Source organism: Vombatus ursinus, unplaced genomic scaffold, assembly GCF_900497805.2.
Source record: "Vombatus ursinus unplaced genomic scaffold, bare-nosed wombat genome assembly UNPS02010769.1, whole genome shotgun sequence".
Taxonomy (NCBI): Eukaryota; Metazoa; Chordata; class Mammalia; order Diprotodontia; family Vombatidae; genus Vombatus; species Vombatus ursinus.
Window position 1 is genome coordinate 3,725,690 of NW_020950547.1, and position 23,022 is coordinate 3,748,711.

General features: G+C 49.8%; 1 protein-coding gene across 6 annotated transcripts in view; it reads left to right on the forward strand.

The window, feature by feature from the left end:
• Window positions 1–22,815, forward strand: part of BAZ2A (bromodomain adjacent to zinc finger domain 2A) — a 34,772-nt gene extending 11,957 nt beyond the window's left edge. For 3 of the 6 annotated variants that reach the window (XM_027854938.1, XM_027854937.1, XM_027854939.1), the window contains exons 2-29: window positions 2,826–2,960; window positions 4,711–5,307; window positions 6,215–6,400; window positions 7,036–7,254; window positions 7,711–7,914; window positions 8,431–8,491; window positions 9,569–9,677; window positions 9,846–9,947; window positions 10,121–10,331; window positions 11,550–11,611; window positions 12,019–12,084; window positions 13,051–13,266; window positions 14,381–14,635; window positions 14,736–14,950; window positions 15,247–15,321; window positions 15,484–15,691; window positions 15,823–15,882; window positions 16,002–16,146; window positions 16,374–16,996; window positions 17,214–17,427; window positions 17,513–17,668; window positions 17,780–17,934; window positions 18,180–18,466; window positions 18,684–18,816; window positions 18,939–19,085; window positions 19,497–19,729; window positions 19,921–20,064; window positions 20,162–22,815. In XM_027854938.1, coding sequence (XP_027710739.1) covers window positions 2,828–2,960; window positions 4,711–5,307; window positions 6,215–6,400; window positions 7,036–7,254; window positions 7,711–7,914; window positions 8,431–8,491; window positions 9,569–9,677; window positions 9,846–9,947; window positions 10,121–10,331; window positions 11,550–11,611; window positions 12,019–12,084; window positions 13,051–13,266; window positions 14,381–14,635; window positions 14,736–14,950; window positions 15,247–15,321; window positions 15,484–15,691; window positions 15,823–15,882; window positions 16,002–16,146; window positions 16,374–16,996; window positions 17,214–17,427; window positions 17,513–17,668; window positions 17,780–17,934; window positions 18,180–18,466; window positions 18,684–18,816; window positions 18,939–19,085; window positions 19,497–19,729; window positions 19,921–20,064; window positions 20,162–20,327 — 5,382 coding nt within the window. In that variant the 5' untranslated portion in view covers window positions 2,826–2,827 and the 3' untranslated portion in view covers window positions 20,328–22,815. The remainder of the gene's footprint in view (window positions 1–2,825; window positions 2,961–4,710; window positions 5,308–6,214; window positions 6,401–7,035; window positions 7,255–7,710; window positions 7,915–8,430; window positions 8,492–9,568; window positions 9,678–9,845; window positions 9,948–10,120; window positions 10,332–11,549; window positions 11,612–12,018; window positions 12,085–13,050; window positions 13,267–14,380; window positions 14,636–14,735; window positions 14,951–15,246; window positions 15,322–15,483; window positions 15,692–15,822; window positions 15,883–16,001; window positions 16,147–16,373; window positions 16,997–17,213; window positions 17,428–17,512; window positions 17,669–17,779; window positions 17,935–18,179; window positions 18,467–18,683; window positions 18,817–18,938; window positions 19,086–19,496; window positions 19,730–19,920; window positions 20,065–20,161) is intronic. The other 3 variants (XM_027854941.1, XM_027854943.1, XM_027854942.1) reach the window with 3 other exon arrangements.
• Window positions 22,816–23,022: the final 207 nt, after the last annotated feature.

Genomic DNA, 23,022 nt, shown 5'->3' on the forward strand with positions numbered 1-23,022 from the left:
AAACCTGGGATTTATAAAGGAATCATAAGTAAGGAGGGTCTGGCTAAGGGGACCCGGTCCCCCCCTTCCCCTTTGGTTGGGAGGTCCGTTTACAGGCACAGTGGTATTTCAGTTAATAGGATAGCCTTTCAGACCTAACATCAGCATCTGTCCTTGTCTACACCACACAGTATAAAAGTGATCAGTATACAGTCAGAGAATTTTATATTCCTAAAAAAAAAAAAATCTCCTTAATGAAGTAATGTTGGTCATAATGAGCTGTCCAGAGAAGTTGGTGGGGAGGGAATGTCCAGCTCCAGGACACCAGATAATTTCCTTTCCTTTCTTTTTATCTGATTTCTATGAGCAGCTGCTCATATTTTTTTTTTAATGTTTAATTTATGTAACAGGAAATGCTGTGCCTTCCCAGAGCAGCAGGAAGAAGGTCACTAGTTTCTTGGGGATTTGGATGAGGGAATGGGAAAATGAACTGTTGCCTGTCAGTGAAGAAGAGGAGGGAGGAGCCCAGCGTATGTACTTGATGTGTGTGAGAGTCAGAGAAATACAGTTTATAAAGGTGGTTAAGAAAAGGTGATGGGCTTTGTTGTCAGCAGTTCGAATCTTAGTCCCTGCCTTTGGAATCTCCAGCCCCTGAAATGGACTTCCTGAATTCTGTAGCTGAATGGTACGAGCTCTGAGAAACAGCCCTACTTAGGAGCTAGGGTATAATAAAACTAGATCAAAACAAAATTCCATCTCGCTTTTGAGTTCTTCTGGTGCTTAGACTGTGTGCTAAGGATATTTTAAAAATCACTAGTGTTACTTATTGACACATTTAGGAGCTTGACAGAAGGAACCTGTGTTGTGATATTCTTGGGCTCCTTTGCTTTAGTTATGGTTTAGGTTTGACTTGTCTTGAGGATTCTTTTCTTTGCATTAGTAGACTGGGTGTTCTCTCCCCATTCAGTTACTCTATGCCAGTGCCAATAGAGACTGCATCAGTGTGTCAGAGCAAGCTGGCTTTTACCAGCAGCTGTTTCCAGTCCTCCACTGAATGCCTGCCTTCCTCTCTCTCTCTTCTTTGTTCTTTTCTAACCTTTAAACCTCTCTCTTATTTCCTTCCTATTTCTTCTTTCCTCCCTCTGTTCTCTTTTTCTTCTGGATTTCCATTAGAATTAAACTTATTTGTTTCATTTTTCATGAAAGTCCTGCTTCAAGGTCTTGACCAATTGGAGGAGGTGATCCTGGGTTCCCAAAGACTTTACTAGTGGAGTGAAAGCTGTGGCACTACCTGCCAGACTGCAAGCTGGGGCCCAGTGTGTTAGTGAGCATGTGTATGAGTTGGAGGCAGACTTGGGAAGTGCGTTATCAGGCCCAGAAACTCATGAATGCTATGGGATACAAGGGCTTTTCAGCCTGTATCTGTGGAGGGCAAATGTACAAAGGTGAAATAACAGATCGTTGAAGTATTAAAATAACATTTTCAGAATCCTCACTTTCCCATGTTCTCTGCCTCATTGTCTTTAAGAAAAAGATAATGTTATGGTGAATGATGGGATAAAAAGACCTCTTTCCCCACCACAAACATACCTATAGCACTTAAACAGTTTATAAGATATAACCCCTTTTCATCCTGCCCAACAGGAAAATAGAAGGGAAAAGGGATAAGAGAAGGGGGTGGGGAGCGATAGAAGGGAGGGCAGATTGGGGGAAGGGGTAATCAGAATTCATGCCACCTTGGAGTGGGAGGAGGGGAGAGATGGGGAGAAAATTTGGAACTCAAAATGTTGTGGAAGTGAATATTGAAAGCTAAAAATAAATTAATAAAAAAAAAAACCTTTTCTGTGCCACCAAAGCTACTGTATACTGTAGGCATATTAGAATGGTGTTCTCCCCCCCCCCCCCCCCCCCCCCCCCCGACACTTCTCCACGGTCTTGAAGAGCAGACCATTTTCATCTCCTACCCCATTTTCTGGGGTAGGGAATCTTCACATGAGAAGGGAGTATTAGGGAAACAGCACTGATCTAAGAAGTTAAAAGATCTGCGTTTGAGTCCACGTAGTCATTTCAAAGTCTAGACCTCTATGAGCCTTAGGTAAACGAGAGGCTTAGACTAGATAATATCTAAGGTTTCTTCCAGGTATAAAAATTCTCATTGCTCTAGGATAGACTTTTCCCGCCCAATTCACATCTTCTAAAATACTGGCAAATTGGTTGTTCCCTTTTCAGGTTTCTGACCTAACAGTTTGGTAGTATCTTTCCTAGGATTGTGGACAAGATAACCAAGAAAGCTCTGTTTTAGCTGAAGTTGGTATTCTAACATACAGCATGGTCATTTGTCAGATTATCTAATCTTCTTTGACACTCCAATAGACCCCGGCCCTGTTCACCTCCCCCCCGAAAAAGAGGTGCTTTGCCATCATCTTCCCAGATTGTGTCTATGGCTCTGGTCTTTACCCTTGAACTGTAAAGGGAAGTGGGATGGACCAAAATATTGTGGATAAAGCAGATCTTTGAGATGAGGAGTGTGAGCTGGGCTTGGAGCTAATGAAAGGGTCTTCTCCTACTCTGGCATCATGGCTTCTCTTGCCAGCTTTTCATGTTCCATCCCTAAGTAGAATTGGCTTTTGGAGATTGTTTCTAACAGGGGTTTGCACTGGTGGTGGTGATGGGGGGAGGGGGCAACATTGTTACTCCTTCCTTCTCTGGCAGTGCTGAAGTGGGAGGCAAGTGAGTACACTGTAGATGGAGGGAGGTTTTCTCCCCAGGAAGTACGTAGGTGGTAGATTCCAGGTGACATGACTTTGTTTAACCTCCAGTATTTTTTTTTCTTTCCCCTCCTACAGAAATGGAGGCAAATGACCATTTTAACTTTACTGGCCTTCCCCCTGCACCTGCTGCCTCAGGACTGAAACCCTCCCCCTCCGGGGAGGGCCTCTACACTAACGGGTCTCCCATGAACTTCTCTCAGCAAGGGAAAAGTGAGTGTGAGGGTGAGATTGCCTGGGCAGGGGAGGGGCTTCATTCCTTCAGAGCAAATTATGGGAGATTTGGTTCCTCTTTGATACTAGTGTGGGTTCCTGAGCCTGCTCCTGCCAAAGGGAAAGGGGTCCACCAGTAGAGTGCTAGCTGCTCGAAAGGAGGAGGGCAGCGGGAAGCAGTAGGGTCCCATCAGTGCTCCAGGTGGCTTTGTGTTTGAGGCAATAATGTCAGGCCTCTGATTTGTCTGATTTGTTCGGTGGGAAGGAAGCTGAGGAAGGCTTCCTGGCTTTTCCATCTCAAGCTGTTCTTGTGGTGGCTCTGTCCCTTTGCAGAATAGTGCCTGTCCTGGGGCTCTTCACAGTGGTTCTGGACAAGTCGTTTCGGTCTTTGTATCTCAGTTTCCTCCCCTCGGTGCTGAAGGGGTTGGAATTTATGACCTCTAAGGTCTCTTCCAGCTCTAAATCCATTGAATGATAGCTAGTTGGGGGGTGGGGGATATAGAGACAAGCTCTGCCTACTGGGTGGGTTTTTGTTTTTTTTTTTGGTTTTTGGTTTTTGTTTTTGAATGGCAGTTGGGATAGGAGAGATGAGTTTCTCGATTCTCCCCAGTTTACCTGACCCACACAGATGCATGGAGAAAAAGTAGAAGCTTTGAGCTCCTGTGTCCATCCCAAACCCTGGGAGGGTTTCAGTATTCAGCTGGTGCCTCATTAAGGGTGTATACTTCTGAATGGAAGTCTTGCTGCTAGGATCAGGTCTTTGCCTGGATTTGGCTGATCAGCTGCTCTGCACCACAACCCTGCCAAGTGCCTGTAATCCTCCTTGGATCCAAGGGAATTGGACTGGAGGCAGAGAGAAGCCCTTGTGCCTCTCGTGGAAGGACAGAGATCCTAGTGCCCATCTTCTCATCCTCCCCTCTGTGGAGGGGTCTTTGAGCAGAATTTCCTGCAGGGTCCATTGTTGAAGGGCCTCTCACCTGCCTGTCTTGGTGCCTCTTCTCTGCCTCCCCTCCAGCTCCTGGGCTGCCAGCTTTCCTGCCTGTTGGCAGTGAGAGCTGGAGTCTACATCACTGGTCACGAAGATTCCCCCCTCTTCCCCTGCACATTCATTCCCTTCCAGTGGCTGTGAGGAGGGGCTAAGCCCAGCCCTCTGAGCTGGGATCTTGTCGCTGGGGTGACTGAAAAAGCTATTCTTAGCTTGGATCTGCATGTGCTGCTGAGGTGGAGCCTGTCCCTACTGACGGCTTGGCTGCTCCTGCCAGGCAGGAGGGGGAGGGATGAACAGTCCAGCCTAGGGAGGAGAAGAGTGAGCTCAGCAGTGATTCTGAGGGCTTGCAGCGAACTCAACATGGCCCTTTGGTGACTGCTGGGTTCTTCTGGGGGTGAGGAGAAATAGAGGTCACTGTGGGGAATCTTGTAGCTTTATATTAAAAAATAGAGTGCTGAACATGCGGAGCAGCCACCTTCCTTCTGGTAGTTCCCATGGGAAGCTGAGAGCTCCCCAGCCCCCCACTTCCCAGTGCTTCCCGAACACAGCACCCTCAGCAGTAGTTGCTATGCTTACAGCCAGGAGTATCTGGGTATGGCGTTCCCTGGAGACAGGAGGCCAAATATAGCAGAGGGGAAATCCCCCCTTCCTGTCTCCCCTCCCCTTAGGCAGTGCTCTCGGTGTGGGGCTCTTTTGGCAGGCACTTGGAGGCACATCTTGGTGAGAGATAACTGATGCCTTTCTTTTCCCTCCCTCTCACAGGTTTGAATGGTGATGTGAATGTTAATGGCTTATCTACTGTATCTCACACTACTTCAGGGATTTTGAACTCTGCTCCCCACTCCTCTGGCACTTCCCACCTCCATCACCCCAGCGTGGCCTATGACTGTCTCTGGAACTATCCGCAATATCCACCTGCCAGTACTGGCAGCAACCTTAAAGATCCACCCCTTCTCTCCCAGTTCTCAGGCCACAGACAATATCCTCCACTCAACGGCACCATTGGGGGCAGCCGGCAGGGCTCACCCCCAAGTCAAAACACTAACCTGCGGGCTGGTAACCAAGAGTTCTGGGCCAATGGCACCCAGAGTCCCATGGGACTCAATTTTGACTCACAAGAACTATATGACTCTTTCCCCGATCAGAATTTTGAGGTGATATCCAATGGACCCCCTGGCTTCTTCACCTCCTCGCCACCCTCTCCCATGCTGGGCTCCAGTGTCCAGACTTTTGCACCTTCCCAGGATCCTGAACACGGTGAACATCCTGGTGAGGCAGCCGATAAGGAGCTAGCCCCCATTGTGGCAGAGAATGGCACTGGTTTGGTGGGTAGCCTGGAGCTGGAAGGAGAACAGCCAGGTACGGGGATGGGCTGGGAGGGCCCGGGAGGGGAGGGAGAGAAGCAGGGCTTTGGGGCTGTGGCCTGTTCCTGAGGCAAGAAGAACCCGTCTTTCCCGCTCTGCAGTGGAGGCTGATTTGCATGTTGGTGATCAGCAGAGCCAGGCGGCTGGTGTTCTTGTGGCAGTAGCGGCTGCTCAAGAGTAGGAGGTCGAATTATTTCAAGCTCACGAGGAGCCGGCAGCCTGGGCAGGGCAGGTGGGCAAGCCAGGAACCACCACTCCCTTCTCCCACCCCTCCCACCCCAAGAATCCTTGCAAGTGCCTTCATCAGAAAGCCATGGAGGGGGTTTGGCATGTGGCACTGAAGAGGGTGAAACAGCATCCCAGGAACACAGGTCACAGGGCCAGCCAGGCAGTCCTCCTGAAGGAGGTGGTCAGCTTGCCTTCCCAGTTTCTGCCAAGCCTCTGTGATCAGCTGGCATTCAGGGGAGAGAAAGGAGCAGCCCAGAGCTCAGTGTCTTGCTTGTTTGCTTTTCTCCATCCCATCTGTCGTTTTTCACTGGGTATATGTGTACATATGAGGTAACCCGTCCTTCCTGCCATGTCCCCCCCACTCTCACCATAATAACAACCTGGCTTACCCTTGTCTCTTCCCAGCTGCTAAGTGCCAAAGTGATTCTCTTCAGAACCAAGTCGTTGCTTTCTCTGTCTCTTGTTCCCTCTAGATGAAAAACTCTTCTAAGAACATGAGATTGAGGTCTGTCTATGACCTCATTCTGCCCTGCCCTAGGTGAAGCTGCTGTCGGGCATCTCTGCTTGCCCAGAGTTAGTGACCTTTTGCTAAAGCTGTTCTGCCTGCTCCAGGTTGAGTGAGCTCATCCAAGGTTCTGATCTGGGTTTCTTTACCTTCTCCTGGACTCTCCTAGAATTGAAGATCTGTGGCTATACCAGCTCAGCCCCTTCCGTGGAATCACTGCACCAAGAGGTCTCAGTCCTGGTCCCTGACCCTACAGTGAGCTGCCTGGATGACCCCTCACAGCTTCCGGAACAGCTGGGAGACTCGCCTATCCTTGATGAAGATCCATTGGAGCCCTTTGACTCACTGGCTCCAGGTGGGCTTGGAGGCTTGAGGCACTTTACAGCCACCCACCTGCTACTTGGGGAGCCCTGACAATCTGGGGGAAGCACAAGGAACTTTGAGGCTCCCAATCTCATGAATATTGCTAAATGATACAGCAGTCTAAAAATGACAAATAGAAATACTTGGGTAGACCAAGCTGGAGCTGACTTTGGTTATTTCCCAAGGGTCTGTCTGCCCTTCTTGGCTGAGGGTACCGAGATGAAACAGTCTGTTGGACAGGGACCTTTTAATCTTGCTGGAAACTGTAAGAAAGTAGCTGAGTTCTTGTACTTAATAAAAGGGGAATGTTCTAAACTTCGAGGAAACAGTTCTTTCTCCAAGGAGTCCAGGCCCATTCAGACTTTGTCTGGACCACTGTCTCCTGTCCCTTCCCCTTGATGTGTGAGAACAGCTTGTTGGAGTAGATAGCAGTTAAGTACGGCTCTTTGGGTTGATGAAAAGCTGCTGGCTCCCTGGCTTCCTCTGCACATGCTCCTGAACAACCAGTTAGACATGTCCTTTCATTTGATCTCAGAATCTTCACAGCCTTGGCAGTTGGGATGGAAAGAGCAATCCCAGGCCCTAAGAGTTGTGCTTAAATATCTCGTTCTTCTCCTCTATGAACAGAGCCAGGGAGTGGTGGGCTCTATGGGATGGATGACTCGGAGCTGGTGGGTGAAGAGGACAAGCTGCCCCTCGGAGATAGCCCTGACATCTCAGCCCTCGAGTGCCCTTCCCTCAACAATTCCACCGCCTTCAGTCTCCTGGCGGACGACAGCCAGACTTCAACCTCAATCTTTGCCAACCCCACCTCACCTCCTGTGCTAGGGGAGTCTGTTTTACAAGGTGTGTGTCTGGGAGATTATTGGCTGGGAGGGTAAAGAGAGAATAAAGGGAGGATGATGATACAAGGACTGATAAAGGCTGTGGGAAAATATTGAGGTTTTGATAAGCTTGCTTGTTGGAAGTTAGAAACAGGGCATGGAGGCAGTTGTGGAAGCTGGCTCTTTAATCATCCCTCCGTTGTTCAGAATTTAGCAATGTGAAGCTATGAGGTTCAAAAGGGGGAAAGGGATTCCAAGGACCCTGATGGCTCCAGGTTAAATACTTCTGAAAGTCAAATCAACAAGCTGTTTATTAAGTGTTTATTATGGACCAGGCACCGAGCTAGGCAGTGGCCCTCTAGGAGCCATACCCCTTCATCCCCAGAAATGAAAGAGGAAGTAACCATAGAGATGAGGAGGTGGGGGATAGATGTCATTCCTCCCTTTTTAGTCGAGTCTTTGGCCTTTCTGGTTCTAGATGGCAGTTTCGAGCTGAATAATGGGAGTGATCCAGAACAGGAAGAAGTGGAGACGGGCATGGCAGCTGTGTCCCCGGGCCTTGCACAGTCAGCCCCAGCTCAGCTGTCCCCTGAGGACACAGACACGGACAGGAGCAGCGGTCCTGGGTGCACCCCTGACCTTGAAGACAAGGCTGAGGGGGGAGGTGGTGCTTCTGGCAATGGTAAGTGCCTCAGAGCTCACCATCCCATTCTGTCTGTGGCTCTGACCATTCTCATCACAGGTAACAGTCCTTTCTATCCAGCAAGGTTAGCTGGCTGTGCCTAGCCCGCCTTCCATTCATGCTTTGGATGAGATTGAGGGCACTTCAGAAACCATCCTTAACAAAAGAAGAGGGTTGATTGCTTTTATTTTTTATATCACAGTCATCCCTTTCTGCCCCAGGTGAGTCTTTCCTTGTAACAAAGAAAAACAGGTAACAAAACCAGCTGATACAGCTTACACATCTGACAGCTTGAACAGCCTGGTCCCCAGCTTCATCCCTTCTTCTGGGCTAAGATTGTCAATTTTACGATGAGGAAAATGAGTCTTAGAGGGAGGAGATGACTTACCTGAGGTCACAGAAGAAGTAGCAAAAAGCTAGGGCTTAAACCCAGCATTCCTAACATTTGAGTTCTGTGTTTTTTCCATACACTTGTCTTACCAGTTTTCCCACTGGTATGCCCACTTTTCCCCTCAGGAGATGTCCTTCGGAGACGGATTGCCACCCCAGAAGAGGTTCGATTTCCCCTTCAGCATGGGTAGGTGGTCAAGTCTTTAATTTTGAACAACTCAAGAGAAGGGGGCAGTTTCTAAACCTGGATACTCCAGGCCAAATAGATTGGGGTGGGGTCAAGGCAGATGTCTACAACATTTTATTTTCTGCCATGAGAGACTAGGTTTCCTGTGCCTTTCCCTGCCCCTCCTTCTTCCTTACCACGTGGTAGCCTGTCCTCCACCCCCACAGCTAACTCTGCCCAAGGGGCTCAGTTGGCTCCTCCCTCAGGCCCGGAAGGTGGCCCCAGATCTCTGAGTCATCCAGCTAGGCTGGGCTGAGGCAGCTTTGAGGGTGGAGTGGCAGCAGATGTGGATTTTGGTGGCTGGTTAGAGTTCTGTGGAGGAGTAGGGGAAGGAACAGGAGACTAAAGGGAGTGAGCTGGCTGCTCCCCATGCTCCCCATGCTCCCCCTGCTCCCTCTGCTCCTCTCGGCTCCATGGGGTCACCAGTCCTGTGCTGTGATTGGAAGTTTGTTTGGAAGATAAGGCTCAGCTGGCTGCTAGCAGTGATGCTTCTCCGAATGCAGAGTGCATAACCAAGCCCTGTCCCCTGAGTCATTGCCTCAAGGCAGCAGTGAGCTTTCTCTCCTGCCTGACTACGTCAATGCCCTTTTCCCTTTCTCCTTTTTTTTATCATGCCTCCAGTTTTCTTTCTAAATCCCAATAGCTCTGACCTGTAAGACTCCAGGAAGGGGATTTATAGGGCCTGAGTCTCAGCTGGCTGACCTGGAAGAGGAGAAGTAAAGTCCCTCTTGGCTTAGCCTCTTTTTGAGCTGATGGCAGCATGTCCTTGAAGCTCCTTTCTATGACCCTTTAGCATCTAGACACTACTGTAGTGGGATGGTGACACTAGTGTGACTTGAAGTCAGTCACTGAACTTTTCTGAGCCTCGGTTTCCTCATCTGTAAAATGAATGGGTTAAACTAGCTGGTATCTTGGGCTCTGCCCCCCACTGCCGTTAGACAAAGGGTTACAAAGGGCTTACTGCTCAGTGCTGGGGGGGGGGGGGGGGTGCAGGAGGGTGGGTGACGTGGTGGTAGGGGCCATGTGCTTCCATGACAGATGGCGGAGAGAGGTGCGAATAAAGAAGGGCAGCCACCGGTGGCAGGGGGAGACGTGGTATTATGGCCCCTGTGGAAAGAGGATGAAACAATTTCCAGAAGTGATTAAGGTAATAATACAGCAGTCACTGATTCTCTTCGGGGCAGGTAGAAGTTCACCTACACACACACACACATACTCACACCTTTACTGTGCCCGAGGGAATGTGGTAGAAAGTCAGTCACTGGGGACCAGAGGAGGCCTGATAATCTTCAGAAATGTCTCATTCTCTTCGCAGTACCTGAGCCGAAATGTCGTCCACCACGTTCGCCGGGAACATTTCAGTTTCAGCCCTAGGATGCCTGTTGGAGATTTCTATGAAGAACGGGATACCCCTGAGGTACAGTTCTTTGTGTCCTTAAGCTGGTCCACAGCCTTGTTCAACCAGGCTTGGAGGGTCTGTGGCCTTGGGGTGGCAAGATCAAAGAGCCACATCACCAGCATGAAGGTCATGCCTGCTCCTTTCCCATCCTCCCCATCATGACTTCAGTCCAGCTGTTCTTCCTACTCCAGGGCTTGAAATGGGTACAGCTCTCAGTAGAGGAGATACCTTCCCGCATCCAGGCCATCACTGGCAAGCGAGGTCGTCCCCGCAACACTGAGAAGGCCAAAGCCAAGGAAATGCCCAAAGTAAAACGAGGACGTGGGCGGCCCCCCAAAGTCAAAATCACTGAGGTTTTGAGCAAGACAGATACCAGACTCCTGAAGAGGCTTGAAGTTACAGGTAAGGGTAGTCACCCACCCCCACCCCCACTCCCCCTTTCACTGGGGCCAGACCCCTTTGTGAGCACTCCTGAGTTACTGCTTAGTGTCTGGGGTTTCCAAGGTGCTTGTGGGACAGATGTCTCTACCTTCTCTCCCTCCTTGTGATGTGGCTGTAAAGTCCCTTAGCCTAGCCAGTTTTCTTCCTTTATCTTAAGTTGTTGCTTTTGGCTGTTCCTAAAAAGGTACCTACTTCCCTGCCTCACCTGTCCTCAAAATCCATTACTATTGGCATTTTCCTGGGCTGCTAACTTGACCCCTCTCATGCATACTGGCCTTCCCAAAGAAAACTCATCAAAACTCTTGAAATAGATGAGTTTTTTAATGAGACTTAGGAGGTGATAACTGGATTTTTATTAAATGTCTTATATAAATTTTTTTAATTTGTGCCTGAGAGAAAACTTTATATGAAAAGCATATCTTCTAAGAGGCTGCATATGCTGTCTAGAAGAATTACTATTTTAGAAAACTGTCTCATTTTTAGGGGGATGTTTAGGACTATCAATGGAGAAAAATTCATCTGAAGCCCAGCCAAAGAATCTGAAATTGTCTGCTTTGGATAAAGGATGTAGCATGACTTAAGTTAGGACTTGGGGCATATCAGGGTCACCTAAATCTTTGATGTTTGCCCCAAAGAGAGCAGAGGGAAATGCTTTCCTTGTCTTGTCTTTCTGCTGCCCTTTTTCTCCCACAGGTTGCCCTACTTTAAGAGCCCATCTTGCTAGGTAGATAGATTGCTGGACCTAGAGTCAGGAAGACCCATGGTTGTGTGAACCTGTGCAAGTTACTTTGCCTCTGTTTGCCTCATCTGTAAAAGGGGGATAATAACAACACCTGCCTCTCAGGGTTGTTGTGATAAGGTGCATAGCATAGTACCTTTCTCCCTAGTAGGTGTATGTAAATGCTTGTTCCCTCTCCCCATCTTCCCCCTTTTTCCTAATAAAATGCCATCTCTTAACACCAAGCTGATTAGTTACAAAGGTGGCTCCACTTGCTTCTGAAGCTGAACTACTCAGATTGGTCTCCTCTTCTGCATTTTGTGACCTAAGCCACTATGGCTTCTTTTGAGAACTCTGGGGGCCATTTGGGTTGTGGAAAAACTCATGTCCAGGGATAGATCATTGATTCTAGAGGACCAGTTCTCCCCACCTCATCTTCTTTTCTTGCTCTGTTTGCACAGATGCCCCAAGTGATGGAGAAAAGGTCAAGATGAGTAAGATCAAGAAGAAGATAAGAAGGAAGGTATATTTCAGGGGAGAGAAGGGTGAAAGTCAACCATCTTTTAGACATGCCTCATCCTTCCTCCCTGCCCCGCACCCGCTAGCACCCACCAGTATCAAGGATGAGTAATAAACAAACCCCTTTCCTCATTCTGTCATCCGTAAAACTCAAGGATGTTACACCAAGAGTTCTTCAGGGATCTCCTCTCCAGTCCTCTTTATGTTGATAATTAGTTAAAGCAAAGCTAGTGCAGCTTGATTGTCCAAGTCCCATGCTGGGGAGGGGCCGTGTGATGTGAGTAGTGATTTCTAGGCGGGGGAGTTTGGTCCCCTGTCATTTACCCCATTGCTGCATGTGTGTTTGCAGTCTGTAGTTCAGGCAGAGATAGCAGGGGTTTTACAAGGGATTCACTTCTTTGTGGTTTGCAGGCCAAAAACCAACGGAAACAAGAAGCCAAATGCTCCAGGCAGAAGGAAATTAAGAAGAAGTCCAAGGTAAGTGTGAGTCTGTGTACACAGGGAGGAGACGGGGCCAGAGGTTGATGTGAGTGAGGAAGGCCTTCTCTGTCACGTAGCCCTCTGAGCCACCCAGCCTCACCACTCAGTCCCCTTCTCAGTCTCCTTCCCTCATCCATGGGCCAGGCCCTGATTGCCATGCCCCCTTCTTGCTGCTGACGCCACCCCAACCCTGCTTCACTAGCTTGTTGAGTAAGGGTCTCTCTCTATTCCAGTCCATCCTTTACTCAGCTGCCACAGGAATCTTCCTAAGGTGCAGGTCTGACCATGTGACCCCCTATTCACTCAGCTCCACTGGCTCCCTGTCATTTCCATGGTCAAATATAAAATTTTCTGTTTGACTTTGGAAGAACTTCAACACCTGGCCCCTTCCTACCTTCCCAGGCTTCTTTATACCCTACATCCCTCATACACTCCACAGTCCAGTGACGTTGACCTTGCTTTCTTCATGCAAGAAATTCCCGTCTCCTGACTGAGGGTTTCCCCTCTCCCCCACACTTAGAATGTCCTCCTCCTCCTCTCTGCCTTCTACAAGTCTCAGCTGACGTCCCACCTTCTGTAGGAAGATTGTCCCAATCTTCCTTATTGCTAATGTAGAACTTCCTCTGCTGAAGATCTGTAATTTCTCATCTATCTATATATGTGTGTGTATATGATATACGTGAGGCATATGCACACACTTTCATAATATGCATGCATAACCTTGTTTGTACAGTTGTTTGCATGTTGTCTCCCCTGTTAGACTATGAGCTCCCTGAGGGCAGGGACCACCTTTCACCTTTCTCGGCATCTCTAGCCCTTGGCACAGAAGAGGCGCTCAGACTGTAAATCACAGGCAGCTGAGTCTCATTGTTTTCTAGGCACACCGGCCGTGTGTGTCTGGGGATAGCCAAGCTGGGCCAACATCATCTGTGTGTATCTTTCTTTTTTTCTCTGGATAAATAGGCTGAGAAGGAAAAGGTAAGAGCAAAGGCAGATAAACTGAAAGAGAAAGTCAGGAAAGAGAAGGTCAGACCAAAGGAGAAGGAGGAGGCCAAACTGGCCTGTAAAGCTGAACGGGTGTCAGCCCCCCAGCGGCGCCTGGAGGAGCGACAGCGACAGCAGATGATCCTGGAGGAGATGAAGAGGCCCACGGAGGACATGTGCTTGGCTGACCACCAGGTGACTTAGGAGGTGGGGTCCAGGCAGGGGAAGCAATGGCCATGGAGACGCTAGGGTTTTGGGGTTTTTTTAAGTTTTTACTGATATCTTTTGTGTTTACACAACTTGCATTTCTCAGTATGTTCCTTCTCATGTCTCTTCTTTGGGACTAAGCTTGGTTTTCATCATTTCAAAGTATTCTGTTTCAGTGGTCTTTGTTGCTTGTTTACATTGTTGTGGTCACTGTGTGTGTTGGGTTTTTGGCCCTGGTTGCTTGTCTTTGTATCCGTTCATATAGATGGGTCTCCCTGTGCATCTGTTTTCGTCATATTCTTCATTTCTTATAGTACGGTCGTATTTCATTGTGTTCGTGTTTGTTTAGCCGTTGCCCAATCAGTGCTTGTTTACTTTGTTTCTGGTTCTTTGCTACCACCAAAAGTGCTACTATAGATAATTTAGTGTCATATGTGGCCTTTCTTTTTGTCTTTGACCTCCTTGGGGGTATGTGACTAGTACTGGAGTTTCTGGGTGAAGGGTTGTGGACATTTTAGTCAGGTTTTTGGCATAATTCCAGATTAATTTCCAGAACAGTTAGGCCAGCATGCAATACCACTAACTCATCCATCTTGCCACAATTCCTTACAGAGATATTAAAAAGTGTGTTTTTGCGCGCATGCTTGTGCATGCATAGCTTGAAAATCATTAACAAACATGATTATATACATATATAAAGAGGTCCAGAAAAGTAGGCTTCTCTGTGGAAAAAGTGAAGCTCTTCTAGCTATCTCTATCTAACTTAACATAGTAGTGCCAACGTTATCTTGCTTTATGTCCCCTTCTGAACTTGTCCTCTCCTGTGTATTTCTGTCGAATGTGTCATTGATGCTCTTTTTTTCCCTCTCACTATCACCGCTTTACAACTCCTCTGTTTCCCCACCCCACAAAAACAGCCTTTCCTTATAATGAGGAAAGATAGTCCAACAAAACATATGTTTTGTTTTGGACATGTCTAAAAGTGGATGTGGCGATGTTTTTGGTGAAGGACAATTGGAAGGAATCTCCTTTTCCTGGCTCTTATCTTCCTGGTCTCTTTGACAGGGGCCTGTGCCCTTTGCTTTCCTTCTCACTTCCACAGCCCCTGCCTGACTTCTCAAGAATTCCTGGTCTGGTGTTACCCAGCAGTGCTTTCTCACACTGCCTGACTGTTGTGGAGTTCCTGCACAGCTTTGGCAAAGTGCTGGGCTTGGATCCAGCCAAGGATGTGCCCAGCCTGGGGGCTCTGCAGGAGGGGCTGCTGTGCCAAGGCGAGGCCTTGGGCGAGGTGCAGGACCTACTGGTGAGGCTGCTTCGGGCTGCTCTCTGTGACCCTGGCCTACCTGCCTACTGCCAGGTGAGGGCCTTTCATGTCAGGATGGGAGGATTGAGAGCCGGGCTGGCTGGCTTCTCCCTTCCTTTTCACATTTCTCCTCATTCCATTTCCTTTTCTCCAGTCACTGAAGATCCTGGGAGAAAAAGTATCCGAGATCCCACTGACAAGGGACAACGTGTCAGAGATCCTCCGTTGTTTCCTCATGGCCTATGGGGCAGAACCAGCAGTGTGCGACAGCCTTCGCACCAAACCTTTCCAGGCACAGACACCCCAACAAAAGGCTGCAGTGCTGGCTTTCCTTGTACATGAGCTCAATGGCTCCAACCTCATCATCAAGTAAGGAGTCATGGTTTTGACCTTGCTTTCAGGAGGTGGAAGCCATAGGCCAAGTCAGCACAGATGAACAGATGGGAGGATGAGCCTACCAGGGGCTTAGAGCCTAAGGGCTTGGAGGGGCTCTAGGGCCAGCTTAGTGAAATGAGATCTCCACATCCTCCCCAAGAGGAAACACCTCCACAGTTTCTGTTTCCCAGTCTATGTCTTATGTGGATAGCAGGATTCAGTTTGTCTGAATGGGGGGCCCCTTCCCAGCCACGAGCCCTTCCTCAGACCTCATCTCTGTTCCCATACAGTGAGATTGATAAGACCCTTGAGAACATGTCCAGCTACAGGAGGAACAAATGGATTGTTGAAGGTCGGCTTCGGAGGTAGGGGTAGAGCAGGTGATGGGCCTCGGGGAGGGTCCTCTGGCTTCCGGGAGCCCTGGTGCTCTCCACCATGGGGCTCAGTTGGGTTGGGGAGGAGGTAAAGAGGGCTGCTCATGCTGCTAGGGTCAGTTTTCTTTATTACTCTTTCCCTTCTCCTTTCTGCACCCCAACTCCCACTCCCAGGCTGAAAGTGGCTCTGGCTAAGCGAACTGGGCGGTCCGAGGCAGAACTGCTGGGCTCAGAGGAGAGCTTAGGCCGGAGGCGAAGCTCCCGGATCCCAGAGGAGACGAGTGGCATGGAAGAAGAGGAAGAAGAAGAGGCGGCAGCAGCATTAGCCTCGCAGGGTCGGCGGGGCCGCCGAGATGAGGAGGTGCCGTTCTGGAATGGGGGGTGGGCTGAGGGATGTTTACCTTTCTTGGTGTAATAGAGACTGTTCTGTAAGCTCCTCACTTCTCAACTCACTCTTAACCAGCATCTTCATCTCTGCCCTGCTCTCTCTAGGGTGATGCCCAGGCATTCAGTATTCCTGAGCTAGAGCGACAGATAGAAAAACTCACCAAGGTAATGGCATCCTTTACCCCAAATTCCCAGATGGGTACAACTATTGAGGCCTACTTTGTGGCAGCGTTGAGGCAGCCCTGTGCACAGCTGGCTAGAGCTTTGGCTTCATCTTTCTCCAGCGCCAGCTGTTTTTCCGCAAGAAGTTACTCCACTCATCCCAGATGCTGAGGGCAGTTTCTCTAGGCCAGGATCGATATAGGCGGCGATACTGGGTGCTGCCGTACTTGTCTGGGGTCTTTGTGGAAGGGGCTGAGGAAGCCACAGGTTGGTGCTTCCGTCTTTCCCATAATTGGTGTCTGGGGGTCTGGGCTTTGAACATCCTCTCCCATTTTAAAGGGGGTGTGTATGTGGGGTACACTCAAGTGTTCTCTCTAAACTACTGTAACTGTCATAGAAAACTTTGGAAGAATGGGGAGAACGGTCTAGAACCCGAGGCAGAAGTGGAGGGAGATGTTAATTTTGTATTTTGAACCTCTCATTTCTCTCTATAGCCTTGGAGGATGTGATAAAACGGGAAGCTGAGACCCCAAAGGAAGCAGCCGCTCCAGCCCCCTCCACGCCTCCTTTCTCAGCAGTGAAGAGGGAATTGGCTGAAGGAAATGGCAAGACTTGGTCACCTTGTGGTCGGGCCAGGGGTAGGCCCAGAAAGACCAAGCCTGTCCCTGAGCAGCCTGAGATTCCCATATCCCCTGTGGCAAAGGAGGAGCACGAATTTGCCCAAGCCCAGGAGCAAACCCAGGCCCAAGCCCAGGTCCAGGAGCAGGCCCTCAACGGGCTTCTGGAGCCAGAGGACTCCCCTGTGTCCTTGGGCCAGAGCCAGCATGACCTCAGCCAGTCAGCCTTCCTCTCCTGGCTGAGTCAAACCCAGAGCCATCGATCCTTGCTGAGCAGCTCTGTCCTCACACCTGACAGCAGCCCTGGCAAGCTAGAGCCTGGACCCCCAATGTATCCTGAGGAGCCTGAGCCCAGCCAGCCTGATCCCCCCAACCCCCGGGGCCCTTGGTTCAACCTGCTGCCTCGGACACCCTGTGATGCTGCTCCCTCGACATCCCCTTGTGCCTCAGAGGACGATCCCACCCCTGATCCACCAACACCACCTGCTTCCGCTCAGCCAGTAAGAACCATAGCTTAGCCTCACCCCCCACCCCGCCCAAGAGGCTGGAGGGAGGGAGAGGGGATCCACAAGTAGGTGGGTAGGTGGGTGTTTCAGCTTAGGACTAGACCTCTCGCCTTCCCCTCCCTTGCTCTCCATTTTCCTCCCTACTTCCCCTTCTCTCTTTCCCTTGTTCTTCTCCTTTGTACTCTGACCTTCCAAATTTCTCCATTAACAGGTGAATGGACCCAGTGCTGCCAAACCTTGTTCCCCAAAGCCACTCTCCTCCACCCCTTTTTCTGTCTCAGCTCCCAAGAGATGGGCAGGAAAAGGGCCCCAAACCCCAACAGGGCCCGGGCAGCCCAAACGGAGGGGTCGGCCCCCTAGCAAGTTCTTCAAGCAGATGGAACAAAGATACCTGACTCAGCTGACAGCCCAGCCCGTGCCTCCAGGTGAGCACCCTGATGAGGAAGCCGGTCAGAGGTGGTGTGTGTCCTCTGTGAGCCAGTGCCCTCATGCTCCTGGCTCTCCCTGCAGAAATGCGCACGGGCTGGTGGTGGATCGGGGATCCGGAGGAGCTGGAGGCCACCCTGCGGGCCCTCCACCCCCGGGGCATCCGGGAGAAGGCTCTGCACAAGCACCTCAGCAAGCACAGGGACTTCCTGAGGGAGATCTGCCTGAGACCACCTACAGGTGAGTGCGTCTGCAAAGCCCCCGAGCTTCCCTGGTGCCCCCCCCCCCAGAGGACCAGTGACATCTGGACGGAAACCCAAATGCAGTTGTTGACCTGCACTCTCCTTTTAGACTCCATTCTCAAGCCGAGCCGGTTCCCCTTGGTGTCTCAGAAAGAGCTCCTGTGCTGGTCCCCAGCCGAGAGGACCTATGAGGCAGACCTGGCGATGCTGCAGTGCGTGGAGCAGCTGGAACAGCGGGTACTACTGGCCGATCTGCAGATCCGGGTATAATGGGGAGCCTTGGATCTTTGTGGGGGGGGGGGGGAGAAGAAGCCAAGCAGGGATTTCCCTCTTAAATATTGAGGAAAATAATCTTCAGCCTTCCCTCGCCCCTCAGGGAATTATGAAGATGAAATCAGATGAAATCTGAAGGCCTAATTCTGACTCTGTCAAGGTCTGAAGGGTCCATCTCTTCCAGGAGAGTCCCTGCCCTCTCCCTTCCCTCTGACCTGCTTTCTCTCCACCCCCAGGGCTGGACGTGTCCCAGCCCAGACTCTGCCAGAGAGGACCTGGCATACTGTGAGCATCTGCCTGACCCCCTTGAGGACATCACTGCACGAGGCAGAGGGCGGGAGGGACTGGCACCGCAGAGGGAGGACACCAACCCCCTGGATCTGGCCGTCCTTCGGCTCGCGGCGCTGGAGCAGAACGTGGAGCGAAGGTACCTTCGAGAGCCCCTTTGGCCACCCCATGAAGTTGTGCTAGAGAAGGCACTGCTGAGCCCTCCGGACTCCACTGCTCTGGGGACCACCGAGATGTGAGTAACACCGTTATGTTGAAGGAAAAACATTTGGGGAGCTGCCCCCCCCCAAGTACCTATTTTTCCTTCTCCTAGGGGAAAAAACTTCCTTTTCCTGTCCCTCTTCATCTAACAAAAACCAAATGGCTCTTGCCCCTTTCTGTGGGAAGGAGGCAAGTGGGGAGCTCTCTCCCACCAAAGGCCATTTCCCCATTTCTCCCACTCCCCCCCCCAGAGCGTATGAGATCACTCCTCGGGTCCGGACTTGGCGGCAGACTCTGGAGAGGTGCCGGAGTGCTGCCCAAGTGTGTCTCTGCCTGGACCAGCTGGAGAGATCCATTGCTTGGGAGAAGTCTGTCAACAAAGTGGTGAGAGGCTCGGAGAGAGGCCTGGGGGTCCCAGGGCAGGTTTGGGGGCTGAGAGGCGGGTGTAAGAAGGAGCAGCAGCAGGCAAAGGCATGGGGCTCACGTCTCCCTGTGACCCTCCTCAGACGTGCCTGGTGTGCCGGAAGGGTGATAACGATGAGTTCTTGCTGCTCTGTGATGGCTGTGACCGTGGCTGCCACATTTATTGCCACCGACCCAAGATGGACACTGTTCCTGAAGGGGACTGGTTTTGCGCTGTCTGTGTGGCCCAGGTGAGGCCCTTTGTCCTTTCCCTACCTCCGTCTCAGAACCTAAAGGATCTGCTATTCCCCACAAGGGAGTGCTGGGATCCCTTTGGATGCTCCAGCCCGGCCACTCATACCTTCCATCTTGTAAGTACAGCATTTTCAAAGGAAAAAGCAGGTGGATTTGGGTCTTGATAGGGACCTAAGGCAAATGAAAATCATTTAATTTCTTTTGTACCTTAATTTTCCTCATTTTCAGTGAATGGTTTTTTACCTACCTTACTCATTAATGCTAGTTAGGTAAATAAATTATGTTGAATTGAACTGCTTTAAAAAGTTAAAACTCAGTATAGGAATTATGACTTACGATAGGATGGGACTAGAATCCATAAATAATAGGAATGGTGTTTCCCTTGCTACTTTTGATCCTTCCCTCAGCAGGCAGAGGGAGAATTCCCTCAGAAGCCGGGCTTTCCAAAACGGGGCCAGAAGCGGAAAGGTGGACCACTGGGTTTCTCCGAGCCCGAGAGCCGGCAACGACGTCGTCCTCGGGCTGTGTCCCGGAGCCAGGATGGGGCAGCTGTGTCCAGATACTCTGGGGAAGGGCTGTCTTCTTCCAAACGCCGCCGCCTTTCCATGAGGCACCACCATAGTGACCTCACTTTCTGCGAGTAAGTGAACCTGGGTGATCGTGATGGGGTAGAGTAGAGGGAAGTGAAGATGGGGCATTCGGGGCCTGCTCTTGTTGGAGGGTCTGAGTCAGGGGTGGGAAACCTGTGGCCTCAGGGCCACAGGTTCTCCCCCCCCAGGTCTAGGTTGTTGGGCTCAATCCTCCAGTGCGCCTGTATCTCTCTGGCTGTAGGATCATCTTGATGGAGATGGAATCTCATGATTCAGCATGGCCCTTCTTAGAACCCGTGAATCCTCGGCTCGTTAGTGGCTACAGGCGCATCATCAAAAACCCCATGGACTTCTCCACCATGAGGGAACGTCTCCTTCGGGGCGGGTGAGTGGCCATCTTCTCTTTCCTCGTTTTTTCCACTGCTTTTTCTTTTTTCCAATTCCGTCCCGTTCCCTCTGACATTGTCTTCATCCCCATTCAGGTATTCTAACTCTGAGGAGTTTGCTGCTGATGCCCTTTTGGTCTTTGACAATTGCCAGACCTTCAATGAGGATGATTCCGAGGTGGGCAAGGCTGGGCACGTCATGCGCCGCTTCTTTGAGAGCCGATGGGAAGAGTTTTATCAGGGAAAACAGGCCAATCTGTGAGGCGAGGTGGGACAGGGGCAGGACGCTACGTGCCTACTGATCCTATTATCCCCACCTCCGAACCCTGCCATTCTCGCCTGCTGATGCTGCCTGGGGTCTACACTCAAGAATCAGACATGCCCTGATCTTGGACTCCACCTTTGGGCAGCTTCCTGTACCCTCACTCCCCAACTTTCCCCCTTTTTCCTCTTCCTCTCCCCTCTGATAAAGGGGGGCAGGGAAGGGGGTCTTCCTGGACTGAAAGCCAAAAAGAGAAAGAGAATTTTCTTCCTTTCTGTTTTATTTTCTAATTAAAAAAGGGAGGGTAGAAACCCCTCCCTTGCCCTTCCCCACCTTTCCTGCCCCAGCGCTTTGGGGCTATTTAATGATAGCAATAGTTCTAGTGAATGTGTGAAACCAAGAAACACTCTGTACTGTGTGAGGACCCGTAGTAACGGCCAGTAAAGTGGACTTAACTCCCAAGTGCGTCAAGCCGGATACGGGGCCCTGGACATGCTGCTTCCACGTCCAGTCCTTCCCCCAGTCCTTTGCCCACTTCTCCAACACTTTTTCTTCCAATTTCTGCCTTCCTTCCCTCATCCAATAATATAAAACTATCGTGTACGGGTTCCTCCCCTTCCTTTCCCCAAATCCTTAAAAAACAAAACAAAACAAAAAAAGATCTTTCAGAGGTTTTTTTCTTCTTAGCTCAGCCTCATCTATAGCAGTGGATGCTTTTCTGTCCTTACCTCCAAATCTCCAGCCTTCTCTGTGGGGGGAGGGTGGGGAAGTGTCTGGCTCCATCAGCCCCGTTTTTCCCCCCCCCCCTCCCCTAAACCCAATCCTCCCTCTTGGGAGCTCCTCAGGGACAATTACTGCTGAGTTTGGCCAGGATAACTTTGGGCCCATTCCTTCCTGCCCAGAAGATGGATTGACTGGCCTCCCCTCCTCCTTGTGTGTGTTGCTGCATTGTTTGTGTTTTATCCTTTCCTTCCTTCACCCCTATTCCTCTTCGTTGCTTTGGAAATATACAAGGAACAGTTTCAGCCAATGGGCATTTTTTCTCTGCCCCTCTTCTGATGTCTGTGATTCCTCCTTCTCACCCCAGGGCATCTGTATAGGTTTCAAACTGCAGTCCTTTTCCAGGATCTCTGATCCTGTTAACTTTGTGTCTCTTGCCCCTGTACACAGGAAGAACCTAAAGTTTTCTGTAGCTTTTAGTTCTGTTACTGCTTCCTGGCCTGCCCTCCTTAGCCCTGGGTGGGTTACCAGGAAAGCAAGATGGTTGAGAGGCAGGTTGCGTGTACGCCACTGTCCCTGACATGTGACCCCGCTGTATAAGAGGAAAGCTGCCATCTGCCCCAGCCATAACCATGGGGTCCTGGCCCTCTGCTCCCCTGCCCAACCTTGGCTCCTCCCATCAGAGATTACGGGTACTTGCACTGGGGAGGAGGCCCTGGGCTTAAGCAGAGAGCCAAGACACCCATATCCCCCAAGGAACTTTGCTACTGGTAGGGAGGAGCCAGTTGAGGTAGAGCCATAATTCTGGTTTTGCTCCACCAGCTGCACTGAATAACCACTGAGGGACATTAAGGGAGAATGGGTCTACATTCTCTCTGTCCTTTTGCTTCTCTCCTTTTCCATCTCATTTCTCAAGTCGCCTTTTCTGTCAGATAAACCTCAGAAATTATTTTGAGATTTTTTTTTATTTTAAATAAGAGGTGAATTGAAGACTATTTGAATTGACTATATTATGCATAAATATTTATATTTTATCTAAACTGCGCTGTAACAAACTTTGTGTTAAATGTTTGGAATTATAGATGAGGGTTCTTCCCTGCCCTCAGTCACACACCTCATCCCCCTCACAGGGTAATGTTTTTCCTGATATAAAAGCTCCTGAATTAATTTTGAACTTATTGGGAGAGGGGGGTGGGGGGGAAGAGAATGATGGTCCGGAATCTCATGTGTTCCACTTAAGTGTTCTTTTCCCTCCATCCAAATCCCCAAGGATCAGGCACTCTTGAGGTGGTAGGCTGGCTTGAAATTTTGGGGGCCTATTTGGTTGGAGGTAAAAGTGGTCAACTTCCCACTTTTCCTTCTGCCTTCATTCTTAATAATTTCAAGTATTTGGGGGTATGCATATTAAAAATCAAGTTTCATCCCCCACCCTCAAAAAAAAATCCTATCCCATCTTCTACCACATCAGTCTAACAGGAAGAAACCACATCATCAACAAAAGTTGTTCCTATGTTCCTTTTGTGGCAAAAAGGGACTAACTTTTATATAACCAAATGTGGTGTTTTAGTGACTTTTTTGATAATGTACAGTTTTTTTGTGAATTTAAATTTATTTCTTTCTATATTTTTAGGACCAATCTCATTTTTAATAAGGTTGAAAAAGAAAAAAAAAAAGTCTAGAAAACTCCTGTTGTTGCCATGTGATGTTCCACAAGTACAGCTGTAGAAAAAGTGCTTGTCAGTTGAATAAAAACCACATTTGATAGAGATTCTGTGGTACTATCTGTTCTGAGCCCTGTTCTAGGGGAGGGTGATTGGGGAACCTCAAGTCTTTTTCAAGACATTTGGGAATGATGGGCCACCTGTTTCCCTTCCCTTTGTGAACTCATTAGGAAAGTTGTGTAGGTGTTATCTTTAAAACCCAACTATTTAATTTGGTCCAGGCACTGGCTTTCCATGGCCCTGTTTTGAAGATG